This window comes from Nanorana parkeri, unplaced genomic scaffold (genome assembly GCF_000935625.1).
Source record: "Nanorana parkeri isolate BGI_ZX_2015 unplaced genomic scaffold, ASM93562v1 scaffold606, whole genome shotgun sequence".
In the NCBI taxonomy this organism is placed as follows: domain Eukaryota; kingdom Metazoa; phylum Chordata; class Amphibia; order Anura; family Dicroglossidae; genus Nanorana; species Nanorana parkeri.
Genome location: NW_017306874.1, coordinates 770,666 through 786,524, shown reverse-complemented (window position 1 = coordinate 786,524; position 15,859 = coordinate 770,666). Strand labels below are relative to the sequence as shown.

At 43.9% G+C, this 15,859-nt stretch overlaps 1 protein-coding gene across 1 annotated transcript in view; it reads left to right on the top strand.

Annotated features, from left to right (window-relative positions):
• Positions 1 to 3,979: 3,979 nt before the first annotated feature.
• Positions 3,980 to 15,859, top strand: part of HTR7 (5-hydroxytryptamine receptor 7) — a 108,480-nt gene continuing 96,600 nt past the window's right edge. The window contains exon 1 of the mRNA XM_018562851.1: positions 3,980 to 4,627. Coding sequence (XP_018418353.1) covers positions 4,101 to 4,627 — 527 coding nt within the window. The 5' untranslated portion in view covers positions 3,980 to 4,100. The remainder of the gene's footprint in view (positions 4,628 to 15,859) is intronic.

The following is a 15,859-nucleotide window of genomic DNA, read 5'->3' as shown; positions in this document are numbered from 1 at the left end:
TCCACGTCCATACCGAGATACAGTTATTCAGTAACATGGACAGGAAGAAGAATAAATGGACTGCAAGTGTGATGACGTCACCGCACTTGTATTCCAATGAGAACTACAAGTCACTCTAAGTACAACAGGAGATGTATTGCTACACTCCTTACCGAAATTGATGACCTGCAAGATGCAGGTAGGTGCTCATAGTGACCACGGATGGCGACATGATATACATGTAGTTTTCAAAGGATGTCACCAGCACACCATACTCTTTGTGTAATCAGCAAAAGTCCAAAAGTCCATCCGTTCAAATGCAAGCGCTTTTAGGGCCACACAGGATCCCCTTCATCAGGCTCAGAAAGACGAGCCTAATGTCGGGGACCCTGTGTGGCCCCGAAAGCGCTTGCATTTGAATGGCAATTGTTTTTCAATAAATTGACTTTTGCTGATTACACAAAGATTATGGTGTGCTGGTGAAATCCTTTGAAAACTGCAAGTCACTCTGCCACAGTTTCTTATGGGACTTGTAGTTTCTCCATTCACAGATTTCAAAGCATTTGTGAATGGATGCTGTGGCTTTATGGAGCCACACACAGCCATGGCATTTCTAAAAATGAGCAGCAGCCGGTGGCAAGAAGAACCTTGCGATTCAGGTAAGTGTTGGGGAAAGGCAGGAGGGGGGCCGAGGGGTTTGCAATGTGCAATATGGGTGTAACATGAAACATGGTCAGTACCTCGGCTTATATTCGGGACGGCTTATACTCGAGTATATACGGTACTTGGCCTTTAATTCAACCTTAACCACAATCACCTGTAGGCTTCCAGCCAGATGCTAGTACAGCGGAACCCTCATATCAAATGTAACTGTGTCCCCCAAATATTTTTCTCTAAAAGAGTGGGATTGATTTTTGGCACACGGTCAGCATTAAAGGCAATATTTAAGATGGGACTGCAAGAAACATTTGTGATGTGCTATGAGTAAACTGTAGCAAGCAATCAGATTTCACTTTTTAGTGCACTTTGCACTTTATAAATGATCTCAGTGTGTATTAAGCTCATAGGTATGGTAATAAATGAACCTTTCCGATCAGGTAGAAAAGATGAGTTATGGAAATGATCTGTAATGATAGGTGAATGTTGTTTCGGGAAATTATCATATGGCTTTTATCAGGAAGTGCTTTGCACAACAGGATTATTGTAACCAAGCCGAGACTAGCAGCTTGACATTTCTAGCAGGTACCATAATTGGTGGTCTTTCTTAAAGTGGATATCAGCTAAGCTCCTGAGGGTTAAATGACTAGAACTGAGTGCAGTCCATGTACTGTACTTTGTCCACTTGACATATTGACAGATCACTGCTGCAGAGTGGATTTAACTGTCTAGTTGTGCTGTCCTTTTAAAGTGACTGCCTTAATATGAAGGCTAATGTCAGATTTATTTTCAGATTTGATATATCAAACTCACAGAATTTAATAACAACTGTTTGGTGTGCATGTTGAACATTACTTATCATTTTGGTGGGCATTCACACTACATATCTGATAGATTTTATTGGTTTAGCAGATTAAAGCCCAACTCCGGACAGGATTACCTTCAGAGGTTTAAAGCAGGCAAACATTATCCTTCCTTAGGAGATCCTCACTGTCCTGCAAGCATACTTCTAAGTCTTTCTGTAATGTACCTTGTATGAGACCAAGATGATAAGGGGACTTCTCCTGCACCTCTCGTCCAACACCCCTGGAAGTGGGGACAGGGAATGTGAAACACAGAGTGGCACTAGTACTGGTGTAGCAAGTGGAATCTGCGCAGAGTTCAGGTGCAAGACCCAGCGACTAGAGAGGTGACAGTTGAGCAGCAGAAAGGCCAAAACAGGAATCAGGAGCATAGTCTAGATCACAAGCCGAGGTTGAACTAGTTGAGCCGTGAGGTACCAAGTCGAGAACCAGGAGAAGGGTCGGGGTCACAAGCCGAGGTCAGCGATGGCAGATCAGAGCAGCGCAAGGCAGAAGACAGAATCCAGTAAACGGGCTGAGGTCACAATAGGCTGTCAGAGGGGTCAGGGGGCAAACCCAGTTGTACACAGGAAATAAGAAGGCAGGTTGGGTCACAGATAAGCAGGGAACTAGATGAAGACCATTCAGCAATTTGTGCACACGATATGCCCATTTATATAAGCCTACACATTAATGCATGTCCTACGCTAATTCCTGTGCGCCTTCATGGCGCCTCCATGTGTGTCTGCACGCGTATTCCTGTGCGCGTTCCACACGCTAATCCATGCATGTACCTGCACGCTAATGGACGTTTCCCTACTGTTCTAAGAACAGGACCATAAGCAACAGTCCGGGCACACATTGGTTTTCTGTAACACTCAAGACTTTTTCTTACCCCTAAAATTAATTTAGATTATATGGCACAGTACGTCCAGCTCCAATTGTATTTCCTGGCTACCCTGCTCATAAGCACTGCACCCGGGTGCTACCATTGGAAGGGTGACACCAAAATGACTGGCAGTCATTTTGGTGTCACTCCCTATGAAGTCGAGCACTCGGTCACAGATGTGTGGGCTAATGCCTGCAGTCACTGATAGCCTTGTCACCCTCAGCCAGTGGCGTTACAAAGGTGGTGCAGGGGGTGCGGCCCGCACCCGGGTGACACCATTGGAGGGGTCACACCAAAATGTCTAACAGTCATTTTGGGGTCACCCCCTCTGAAAAGTCGGGCACTTGGTCACTTGGTCAGGAGAGAGGAGGGGACCCGGCGGCATACCTCATCCCGCCGGGTGAGCGTCCCCTCCTCTCTCGGCCGGCGTCCATCACCAAGATGGCCGCCGGCAGGAGTCAATAAGACACAGCGCATGCACGATGATGTCACTGCGCATGCGCGATTACATCATCGCACACGCGCGCAGCATAGTCAAGCGCGATGAAGTCACTGCGGGGTGTCACCCGGTCTCCCCTCCGGGTGTCACCCAGCCTTGGGACGTCCCTGCTGAACTGGAAAGTGAGCTGAGTTGGAGAATTTTTCCAAATCAGCTACGTTGTCCCAGATTGTTCACTTCTCCTGTCTTGTCCAGACTCTTCACCCTTCAGTGAAAAACCCTATAAATGATTTGCAGGACTTTGCACGGCAGTGAGGTCCTCTTGAGGAAGGAGAATGTTTGCCTGCTTCAGCCCCGTGAAGTAAAAGCTTTTCATGGCAAGCTTTAAAAGAAACCCATGGACATATGAGCTTTTCATTAAAAAAAATGCTAGCTCCCTGGCCTCCATTCTGGTCTAGCGGCCGAGTATGCAGATTAAGAGTTCTGACTATACTTTGACTTTTCAGATACACTTGCTTTTTTTTGGGTCAGTATCTCAAAGAACTGAGATTTTTACAGAGAAATCAGCAATAGCAGTCTGTATTTCTCTAAGTACATTGTTTTCTTTTACTGTCTACACTTGTGATACAATGTATTTTGTAGCAGTCTGTCTGGGTTACTTACACATCATGTCCACTAGATGTCGCCATTACAGTGACAAACTCTGCTTACTCATCTACACTGCAGTGTGATGGAACTGAAAGATTTGATGCTTTTTCCTTTAGCATAGAAACTACACACGCTCTCTTTGAGTTGCTGCTACGACATGAAAGGACCTGGGAAATCTCTAAAATCACAGTGTAGCCTGAAGTGAATGCATTCTTTTTGCCAGCCTGAAAACTCAAGCATCTCAAGAAAGAGCACTGATAGAAACTCTCAAGGTAACTACTTTGATCTTCTGGAACTTGGGGACAGTAGCAAGACAGAAGCCCATTATCTTTGCCTTGGATGACCAGCTGAGGATATATTTTGTGAATTCATTACTTAGATGGCTAGTTCACTGAACTGCTGAGCATCAGGAGCCAGGCTGCTGAAGAATGACTACCAAGACTGTGACGGCTCTAAAGATAAACTGGGGTCACCAAAAATGGCTCTGAGAAGACATAAAAGGGGAACAAAGAATGTGCACCCATTTAAAGCTGGATTCTACCTCTAAGGCTGAAAATTAAACTCTCATGTTGTATGTTCATTGTCACCACTTGGAAAGAGCTGGACCCAGTCATTGGGGGTTTACCCATGGGCTACACAAACCACAATGGTCATCCTCATCAACAGCAGCAACATATTCAGTGACATCAGGTCCTATGTTATAGAAAATTTGGAGGACCTGAGCACCTCCATAATGATTTCTGGCTCTTTGAACCCGCCTTTGCTGAAGATCATCCAAGATGCCACCACAATTAGTCCAATTCCCACCTCCAGCTTCCTCAGTGAAAATGACACCAAGTGTGGGGAGCAGATCCTTAATTATGGTCACATTGAGAAGCTCGTCATAGGAGCCATCCTGTCTCTTATCACTTTGCTGACTATTGCAGGGAATTGCCTAGTAGTCATTTCTGTCTGCTTTGTCAAGAAACTTCGGCAGCCTTCTAACTACTTGATCGTGTCGTTGGCTTTGGCTGACTTGTCGGTGGCTATAGCTGTCATGCCTTTTGTCAGTGTCACCGATCTGATCGGGGGAAAATGGATTTTCGGGCATGTCTTTTGCAACGTGTTTATTGCAATGGATGTAATGTGCTGCACAGCTTCAATTATGACTTTATGTGTCATTAGCATTGACAGGTAAGACCTCTCCAACCCACATCTGCATGTTGTACCTGCATTATATTGGTCTTCTATCAGCTATAGTCACTGTGTAGCCACCAACTCATTAAAGGTAATACTCCTAGATAGATACACTGATTGAAGTGGAACTCCAGACACAACTTTTTGGTTAGACTTGGGAAGAAAGAGAAGCTCTTTCAGCATTTTTCTCTATTTTACGCTTACACTTCTTGTCTCAGTAACAGAGGACACATTAAAATATAGATAGAACTTTTAGCCTTCCCCTATGTTATTAAAAGTGTTATATGTGTTTCACTTATCCTAACCCTAACCATCCATCACTAGAAAAGGAAGAGAGGGGAAGTCATCACACACTGCAATAAAACCTGTCAGAAGTTGTAACCTTTACCCACTCCAGCCAAATCTAAAAAGAAAGTTTTGTATCACGGTCCACTCTATATAAGGGGTCTATTTATCAAGCAGAGAATGTAACTTTCACAAACTTTCCCTGGTGGAGAAGCCCCCCATGTGTTTTCATTGTCCCAAGCAAATATATGTAAAAATCACATTTGTTTTGCTCAATAAAAGTGTCTGAGCATTGGTGTAGTAGCTAAAAGTAGCAGAACAATCCTTCCAAATAAGTTTGGGCTGTTTTATTTATTAAAGCACTTCAAAGTGGTATGTCTATATGTAAAGTTCTGTAAGCCATAGCAACTAATCAGACTATAGTCACTGAAGGAAAGAGACTGCTTGCTGGGGATACTGCACTTTCCACTGACTTAATAAATGAATGTGTATTGTGTCTTTTCACTGTTTGTAAATAGAAGACAAATGATGACATTCCAAAGAAGCAGTAAAGCTGTGTGTACTTGTCAAACGAAACCCTGGCATTATAGATAGTTGACCATTGCTGACTTGTATTATCAAGCTCCAGGGTTGTCATTCTCCTTCATTTACTATTTGATGACTCCTGATACTTTACTGGCTGCATGCTTCTTCCAGCTCAATTAATAGTGAGACAAGGAAAAGAGAGGATAACACATCTGATCTTGCACCAAAAAGTTGGCAATAACAACTTCTATGTTTCAATACTGAAAGGTTCCAATTAAAAGGGCAATTGAAAGGGCAGTGAGTTTGCACAAAAAGTCTGCAGCAGCCCAGTGTAGGCAATTAGGTTTTTATTTTACTAAAGTCAGATGATAGAAAATTGGATTGTTGGTATCTGAGGCTATTGTCATTTGCAGAGATTTCCTTGCCTTGTTTTATAAGTACAATCAAGGTTTGCAGTAGAGTTGGACTGCAGCTCCCAGGATGTTTGATGCAGGTATACTGTAAGTGACATTGGGTAGGAGTTGTATTATATACTATTAGTTATTTTAGAACTGATACTTTCATTTTACGCATTCACCTGTATATGTATGTATTTGTTTACTTACATCAATATTTATCTTTAATCTATGCATTGTATAACATTGTACTGTTTATATGTGTTGTGCTGAGCACTTAAAGCTGCAGTCTTTCTCCTCTTGTGGATTTTTTTTATTTATATGTAAAACACTACTTTATATATCCCCAAAGCTAATGCAGACTATAATCATTCAGTTCCACTGTTAGCATGCATTCATTGAAAGCTACAGTGCCTTAAGATTTATAGCAAAGCCTAAACAATATAGTATATGGTGAGTATTTGGACTAATCCACACTGCAGCTATAGTGGGTGCTGGGCAGGCAGGTGTGAACCCTGCAGAGAGTTTCTTAAATTATGTGTTCAAATGTGTGCCCTGAGTTAAATGGCTCAGTTCACACTCCAATATTCAGCAGGTGGGCAGTTGTGGCATGGCAACTCAAGTGCTGTAAGCCTGTAGGCTGTGACTGCCTGTTATTTTCAATTGCTTCTCCCAGTGGGCTCCTCTATTAGAAGAGTGGTTCAGCCGTGGACAAAATGCTGCAGGAAGAATGCTGTGTATGGGATGGTCTTTTACATTCAAAGCAATGTAAACGTAGCAAAGTGCCACGGGATGAGGAAAGAATCATGTCCCATGTTGAGCATGATCTTCACCTCCTCTTATGTGCCCTCAGCTGCCCCTAAGGTGTATTTAACCATCTATCCTAATGTATCTATCTATCAATATCTATCTATCTATCTATCTATCTATCTATCTATCTATCTATCTATCTATCTATCTATCTATCTATCTTAATATCAATATCTATCTGTCTTTCTATCTATCTATCTATCTATCTATCTATCTATCTATCTATCTATCTATCTATTTATCTGTCCATAGCTAACAGGGACACACACAGATGTGAACTTATACAAACACATTGTTAAGTCATACAGAATTCAAGCACAAATACAGCTGTGAAGAAAACAATAACACAAAAGAGGCAATCAGATTTAAGATGACAGCAGCAATCTGGAATCTGATGTGCAGATTTGTAGATTAGCCACTAGAGGGAGCCCTCAAGCGTTTAGCGATATTACTCTGTTACGCCCAAATGCTGGATTGCTCTCAATGGGCAAAGCTCAGACCTTTCCTGCTCCCTTTCACTTCCCATGAATTTCTGTTGGCCCATCACTATGATGGGCTGTCTCAGTGACCAAAAGGAGGTGGGAGGGAGTGGGCAAGCTCCATCACTATCAGTAACTGCTAGAGTTTTGCTTGACCTGAAATGCTTGCTCTGCACTTTCTTGTCACCTTCAATAACGCTCTGCACATTCTTGTCACCTTCATTAATGCTCAGCACATTCTTGTCACCTTCATTAATGCTCTGCGCTTACTTTTTCCCACCACGCTTGCTCTGCACTTTCTTGGGAGCCATGCTGGATTGAATACAGTAATACTGTACAGTACTGTGCTACAAAGCACACAAAAAAGCTTCACAGTAAGTGTCCACAGCCCTGTCTGCGACCGCAAACTCGAGTACAGGAATCCACGACCATGTGTCAGAGCGAGGAAGAGGGCCGCGGTCGTGTTCGTAACCCGAGGCAGAGTTCGCGAATGGAGGCAAAATTTTGACGAACTTCCTGGTCGCGAACCGAATTGTTTGTGAACAGAGGCGTTCGTGAACGAGGTCTCACTGTAATATTCCCCAGTTTTATCCTTTGACTTTTGAGTGTTTAAGTTTTTCTATTACAATACTTGGGAAGTTCATAACCCCCTCAAACTGGTTTTGGACAACCCACTGTTGATCGTCACCACTCTGTATACCCTAATTCTTATGGTGCACTTATAAGTTGTTGCATGGCCCCTGCATTGGGCAATGCTGTTGTTATGTCTTACCTTGAACATCAATAAAAATGACTGAAATGGAAATGTTGTATCAGAAGTGCTACTGTTGAAATGCAGGTGATAGATTCTGAGATGGGAAAGAGGGACACCTTCCAGTACAGTGTATTTAGGCAATGAAATAAGGTGAAGGGTTTAGTGCAGAATAACAATTTTGATTAGGGATGCACAGATACCGATACTAGTATTAGTGCCGATACCAATTATTTGGGCTCGTACTCGCCCAAATGCTTCCGATGCCTATCCTGATACCGGAACCTTCGGTATTAGGAAGCTGGGTGGCGAGTCGTTACACTGGTCACCACTTGGCGGTGAGTCATTACCTGCCCCCCGGGATTGACCAGAAAGCCGGCTTCATGCTTCCTCATCACCTGGTGATGTCGGAGCATGGAGACGTCTTCCCCGATAACCGGGAAGCTGGGTGGTGAGTCAATTACATGCCGACCGGCTTTCTGGGTAATCAGGAAGCTGGACGGCAAGTCATTACATGCCACCCGGCTTCCTTAATGGGACTTCCAGTATTGGTGTTCGCTATTGGCGAGTACCAGAAAAAAAAATCGGCACTGGTGCATCCCTGCTTTTGGTAGTTAAATAAAAGCTTTTCATAGATATGCATACATCAGACCAAAACGAGGGACAACTGAGGACAAAAGAGGGACAAAGGGATTTGGTTCCAAATAAGTGACAGTTAGGAGGTATGTAATTAACCGGTTAGGGCCTACAGGGTTAACCGTCAGAGCAGCTGGATAACCTGAGAACTGAACACAACACAAGTGCGGCTCTGCTTCTGATAGTCTCAGCCAGATAATCTTTTCTTTTCTCAAAACAGGAAGCAGAATATTTACACACACAGGTCTGACACCTCCGGTGAACTCTAGCTCATTTTATAGTATTAAATCTTTTTTGTTTAATAAGGCCTAGAGTATTTTTGTATAAACCCTCTTAGGGACAGCAGCTCTGGCTTTGCACACACGCACATGATTACATAGAGACCATCTCTGGATAGCCCAGTTCATCAGCAGTGACACTAACTAATAATAAAACAGTGCCTGGTAAGTCCTTGCCTGTTAGTGACATGTTTCTTTAATGTATTTAAAGTAGCAATTCAGCCAAAGCTTGATTTTGCATTTGGAATACAGAGGATAAGGATAAGAGCGCTCAGGTTTTTATTATTGGTGGTCCTGTAGATTCTGTTACACCAGCACAAGGAGTGAGTGGGGAGAGGGGGGAATCTCTCCAAGCCAGGAGTGAGCAACTCCAGCACTTCAGCCGTGCTTTAACTACAAATCCCAGCATGCCTCTGAGAGTCATGCCTGTAACTGTCAGGATTGCAATGTTTCATGGGACTTGTAGTTCCACAACAGCTGGAGGACTGGAGTTGCCCAGCTCTGCTGTAAGGGCTCATGCACACAGACATAAATACAGGCATATGGGCATACAGCATAAAATGTGTGGTGCCAGAAGTGCACGTTGCTAGGGCCACCTGGATACCTGTATCTAGCTTCTGACAGCTTGCGCTATTAGCGTAGCGGAGAAGCTTGCGAGCATTTTGCTTACCCTGTCGAAAGCTGGATAAGGCGAGCACCTGTTTAAATAGCAACCGGTGTGCGCTGTATCCCTCCTACCAGCATTGGAGAGAGGAGGCTGAGCTCGTCAGTGAATTTGGGTAAGGATAATTTTTTTTTTCCTTTTAATGGCAGGTGAGGCTCTGGAAAGTGCCGCCCAAGGCAAATGCCTAGTTTGCCTTGTTGTAGATATGCCTCTGGAGACAGCAGACTGTGGACATTATTCAACCCCTACCACTTCCGGTTAGTTGCTAGAATGCCAGGTGGTGGTCAGGGGTTGAATAATGATGACAATCCGCTGCCATTATTCAACCTCTATTGCTGTCAATCAGTTGCTAGGATGCCAGGAGGTCCAAGGAGGTGCAAGCCTCCCTCTTGTTGGGCTTTGATCAGAGAGTTGCGGTGCATACTCTGGTCTGTGCTCCTTTTCTCACATTACATGTCTCAATGTGGTAGAAGTTGCTGCAGAGCAGTGGGGGTTAACATTACCCCCAGGACCTCTGGTTACAGGAATGCTGATCTGGCACTGTGGAGAGTGAGGAGGAGGCGTGTATCAGCTGGCTCCTGAAGGAAACACTTTCTAGGTTTTTTTTTTTAAATGGAGTGGGGTAGGGATGGGGGTGCCTGCTGGGAGGAGCTGTTGCAAGGGGGCCCTGCCAGGTAGGCTGTATAGGGCCCCATAATTTCTAATGGCGCCCCTGGTTACAAGGGGCGAGTTATTCGTTTTTTGGTAAAGCCCCTTCTTTGGCTTATTGGTGTTAAAGAAAATGTTATTTATGAAAGTTTGCAGTAGACAGTGGACTGCCGCTATCATTATTCAACCCTCCGCTGCTACCGCCTGGCACCCTAGCAACCAACCACCAGCAGCCAGGAAGTTGAATGATGAAAGCAGGTTGAAAGACCTATGGCGGTTGGTTACTAAGAATGTCCTAGAAACCAACCAATGACGTGCTGGTCCCCAGCGTCCCCCTTTGCATCAGAGTCCCCAGGGTTCCCCCTTACATTATAGTCCTCCATTACATCAGAGTTCTCACTTACATCCTTAAGACTATGATGTAAGTGGGGTCCCTGAGAATGCTGATTTAAGGGGGTACTCTGCAGAGACTGATGTAAGGGGCAACTCTGAGGCTCTGATGTAAGGGGTGACACTATCCTTAGGACTCCGATGTAAAAATGTAAAGGGAGTGTCTGGGGATGCTGATATAAGGAGGGAGGGGGGGCTCTCTCATCTAAGAGGGGACTTTGCGGACTCTGACGTAATGGTGATTCTGATGTAAAGGGGAGCTCTGGGGACTTTGATGTAAGGGGGAACTCTGATGTAAGGGGGACACTGATGTAAAGGGGAGCTCTGGGGAACTTTGTTGCAAGGCGGGATTTGAGAACTCAAGGGGGACTCTGGGGATTCTGATGTAAAGGGAGACTCTGATGCAAGTTTGACTTGCATTTTTGAGTTGATATTACGGTAGAGTTATCTAAAATATGGGTGTCAGATTTTGGAGAGGGGCTAATTTTCAGTGCTTGCCATAGGCGCTATTTTTGTACATACGCCTCTGATGGACATAATACACTGAATGCGTGTAAACACTTGCACGCACAAGGTCATAAGTTAATGAACAAGGAAGTTTTACATGCAGGTATGTACGCGTACCAGTATTTACATGAGCATGGGCTTAAGTTCCCAAATGTAAAACTTCTTTGTTCATTGACTCATGACCTTGTGCGTGCAAGTGTTTACACGCATTCAGTGTATTATGTCCATCAGAGGCGTATGTACAAAAAATAGCGCCTATGGCAAGCACTGAAAATAAGCCCCTCTCCAAAATCTGACACCCATATTTTAGATAACTTTACCATAATATCAACTCAAAAATGCAAGTCAAACTCGCATCAGAGTCTCCCTTTACATCAGAACCCCCAGAGTCCCCCTTGCAACAGAGTCCTCAAAGCCCCTCTTGCAACAAAATTCCCCAGAGCTCCCCTTTACATCAGTGTCCCCTCACATCAGAGTTCCCCCTTACATCAGAGTCCCCAGAGGTCCCCTGCATACAGCATATTGTACCAGTACAAATCCTATGTACCCAACAACACAGCAGCTGGGACTCCCGGGTGCCACGGATACAGGGTATTTTACACTTTATGCCCATACATCTTTTATAGAGAGGGTATGGCTAGAATTTCTGACAAATTTTACATACCTACTGATAATGTTCCCATTACTTAATCTCTCAGCTCTCAACATTGTCACTGGGATAGGACGTGAGGGGGACACAGCAAGTAGAACCCTGGCACAGGTCCTAACCCAGTTCTAGCTAAAACTAAAAAGAAAAGGTTTGGGCTGGAGTTCAGCTTGAAATATTCCTGTGTGCTGCAGAAAAGCCCAGCACGTGTCTGCTGTTGCTCCCAGGACATTACTCAATGAAAATCAACACTCACTATTGTAGAGTGAACAGGCTCTGATGCCTGTTCTCTTCTCCAATCACCATTATTATAAGAGAGCTCCCTCCTAATAAAACAAATAACTTTTCCATTACCATCTAGTGATGGTACCCAAAACTGCACAAATAGCATTTATTTAATGTATTGCATAAAAATTTCGGACTGCATGGATGGCGTGTGCAGCTAAAAGGCTTTGCTGGGTAAAGTGTCAGGGCTGTGTAGAGTAAATGCTGCAAGTGTCCAGGCCTAGGAAGTGTGATGACACTTCTGTCATTTGTATTGAACATTATTGGAAGACATATTAGAGGGAGGAACTGAAGTCTTCTGAAGCTGTCATTTCATCTGTCATGGTAAGTAATCAATGGTAAGTGCAGGCATGGGTCTCAGGAACAGATGTACAGGGCGTGCATAGCAAATTCCTTCCATATCCAGATGTGGAATGCAGGATGTAAACTGTGCTGAGAAGAAGGTGTTGGGAATTGGTGAATAAAATATAAATACAAGACGTTAGAGAAATGTTGTTTGTGCTGTTATAGGAATCGAAAGTACACTTACAGTATGCTTTAAACCATTGCTTTACACACATTGTGCAGGACTGTGACACCAATGAGGCCAATCGAGGTAGCCACTTCAGGCGGCACTCATGGAGACATGGTGGGGGGGCACTGAGGCCGATGTGTCCTACCATTCACTCCATCCTCAGTGCAGCTCAGTAACACTGAGCCTGATAAACTCATAGGCTCGGCATTACTGAGCACCCTACTCAACCACTGCGTCTGTCACAGAGGCAGACTCAGTGGCCGAGCCTCCTCAGTGACACAGAGCCTGTTAACAGTGTAGACTCATGGCGTGGCTGAATACCCCTTTCTTTAAGAAACCAAGTCTTTTCGTTACCAGATACAGAGATTTATTTGACACGTGTGAGAACAATAACATTAGGAAATTGTTCTGCATTTAAAGTGATTACATGAGATTATAGGGCAGGTAAACTGAACATAATCAATATTACATCCCACACAGGATATAGCATGCCTTTAAAAATTAGATAGGACAAGTTAATTAATTCCAGAATCTAGTGAGTTAAACCACATTGATCATCATTTGACACTCAAGTTGTGTTTTCTTTTGGTCGTTGTCACGTAAGGCCAAGTAAAGTTCAAAATGGTACTTTTTGTCTGTCATTTCAAGATCATCTGTGTATCTTGTGGAACATAAAGGGTTGCTCACTCAGTTCACCGAATAAATAATCAAGCCAGAGTGAAATGAGCTGAAGAATCGTTAGGGGGGACACCCGATGTAAAAAAAAAAGCATGGGGTTCCCCTAAAATTTCATACCAGGCCATTAATGCAGTGGCCTGATAGAGAAGGAAAGGGGGGAGACGAGCGAGCACACCCCCCCCTCCGTGCCGCATACCAGGCCACATGCGGATGAGGACAAGGGCCCCTTCCCCACAACCCTGGCCCGGTGGTTGTGGGGGTCTGTGGGTCGGGGGGCTTATCTGCATCTGGGTGCCCCCTTTCAAAAAGGGGGCACCCAGATGCCGCATCCCCCTTGTGCAAGGGGTAGTTGTTATCCCTACTCATTCACCAAATAGTGCACTAAAAAGTAAATAAACACACAACACCTTTATTTGAAGAAGGAACAAAAGCCAGTTTTTCCTTTATTCTTAAAACAATTGTCCAATGATGTAATCCAAAGGTTAATCAAGTTGTCCAGTGATATAGATCCTCATTAATCACGATGAACAATGCCCGCCGACTCGCCGAAATAAAAAAAGTCTGCCGACCTATCCAAGTCCGCCAAACACCAGCCGCAAAATGACAGGTCCAAGCCACTTGTAAACAAATGGGCGGAGCGAGTCATGACATCACAACTTACTCCGCCCATTTGTTTTCATTAAATGCCAGCTCTCTGTCCTCAAATGGCATGTAAACAAACAGGTAGAGCGAGTCGCGTGACGTCACTTACGTCACTGGTTGCCAGGAGCTTGGCAGGACGCAAGAGTGTCCCTCAGGCTGATGAGCCTACACTGTTTCGTTCACATCCCGGCTTCGTTCACATCACCGAGTTTACTGCCTGTGTGTGTGCGCCTGCACACCTATACAGGCATTGCTACCACTACCTGAGGGGTAAATGCTCTCTGAGGTGGCCATTTTTGCCACCTTGGCACCGCCCTATCCCTGCAGAGTCCTTATTATTTTTTATCTTAGTCCATTAAAGTATGTTTTCTATGGATCAGTTGTTTTCAGTGTTAGCTTTTTTCTGGTAGATTTTGGTTCATATGGAGGACCTAGGACTATATGTTTTTTTAGGTGCATCTGCTGTGTAAGTATCAGGTATCTCAAGAGATCCTATTTATTTTCTGACAATGCCTTCATCTTTGTTCAGTGATTATCCAGGGCCAGCATCTTCTTTTTACACTGAGTTGCTGGCTTAGAGAAGACACAGTTATGCATTGCAGCCTTTAGGTTCTGGGTTGTCTACACACAGATTGGCCTCCTTCTGCTTCTCATCGTGCTCCTTGTTACAGTGTTACAATGCATAGTTTGAGTGAATGATTACAGGGCGAGCAGCAACTGAAAAAATGAATTCTCCTGCCTGCAGCCGACTGCAGACTGATGACCAGTCAGGAAGGGCACCATCACTTGATCAGAGCTCAAGAACTGATTTTTAATTTAAAAAGGAACAATTAAAACATGAAACTGTTGCTTTATAGTGTTGCATTTTAAGAATATATTGGTGCAGACTTGTAAAGTTATTAGTAACTTTACTTTACTAATACTTTACTTACAATAATTTATTCATAGGAAAACAGGCTACCATTGGTTTTAGAACTCCTAATCTTCTCCAGGGTGGCAAAATATTGAAGTCAAAGACAAAATGCCAAGTGAGAGAGATCAACAATGGTGAAATAGTAACAGAAATGCAAGTGTAATATTATTTTCATTTCCTTTGCTGAAGTATAACATGTTTCTGCTTTTTGAGAGGAAAAGCTGTTCAGTTTAAGGCTCCTTTCAGACCTTTGCATTCTGCTGTGGATGTTACTGTATGTGTGTTCACATGTGCTACAGTAACATGTGCTGTCTTGAGTCAGTTTATTCATTTTGAATGGGCTGCCAATGTAGGGCAATTAAAAAACCAGACCAGGTACATTTCAGGTTACGATACTTGTGTGTTGGGGTGTCAACCATTCATTCATGGTGTAGTGGTTTTACTGCACGTTACTACAATTCATAGATGTAAAGCAAGCCTACATCGAGGTCATAAATGGCAGCAGAAGACAATATTATCTAAAATTGCTGCTGTATGCTTCTGTCTAATCATCTGCACTCCTTCCGCCTTGGCATCATGCTCTGGTTCTCTCTGTTGAAAGTAATTTACTCTCTTTGTCAAATTCAGCCACAGCCTTCTCCGCTCTATGACTTCTTTCTCCCACCTTTTCTCTTTTACATTCTATATCACTTATAATGCATAACATGCATCCTACTACAATGATCTATGTGAAACTAGGCAGCTAGTGGAATTAACTAAAGTGCACCTATCATCAGATATATTTGCTCTTGTTAAGTACATGCAAACTAAGTAATGTGTATTTCCGCCCGTCCCTAACGCGCTACAAAACGGCCCACGCTTGAAAAGGTACATGTACTACTTTGGACCGTTTTGTTGCACGTTTCCATTGGGATACAGCCAAGTAGCCTTCGTAAACGCGCGACGGTCGCGCAACTTTTTTACCGCATATCGCGGTAAAAACGTGCGACGGCCGCACAACAGGCGCGCATATGCAATACGCCTAGGTGTGAACGAGACCTTAGAAGTTGCATACAGCGTGTGCTGGTTACTACTTAAACTGGCGCGCGCAGTGTGCAGCTTCTGAGAAGATACGCTATTAGCATAGCGGGGAAGGCTGCTGCGCATTTTGCATCACTCCCGCTACGCTAATAGCGTATCTTCT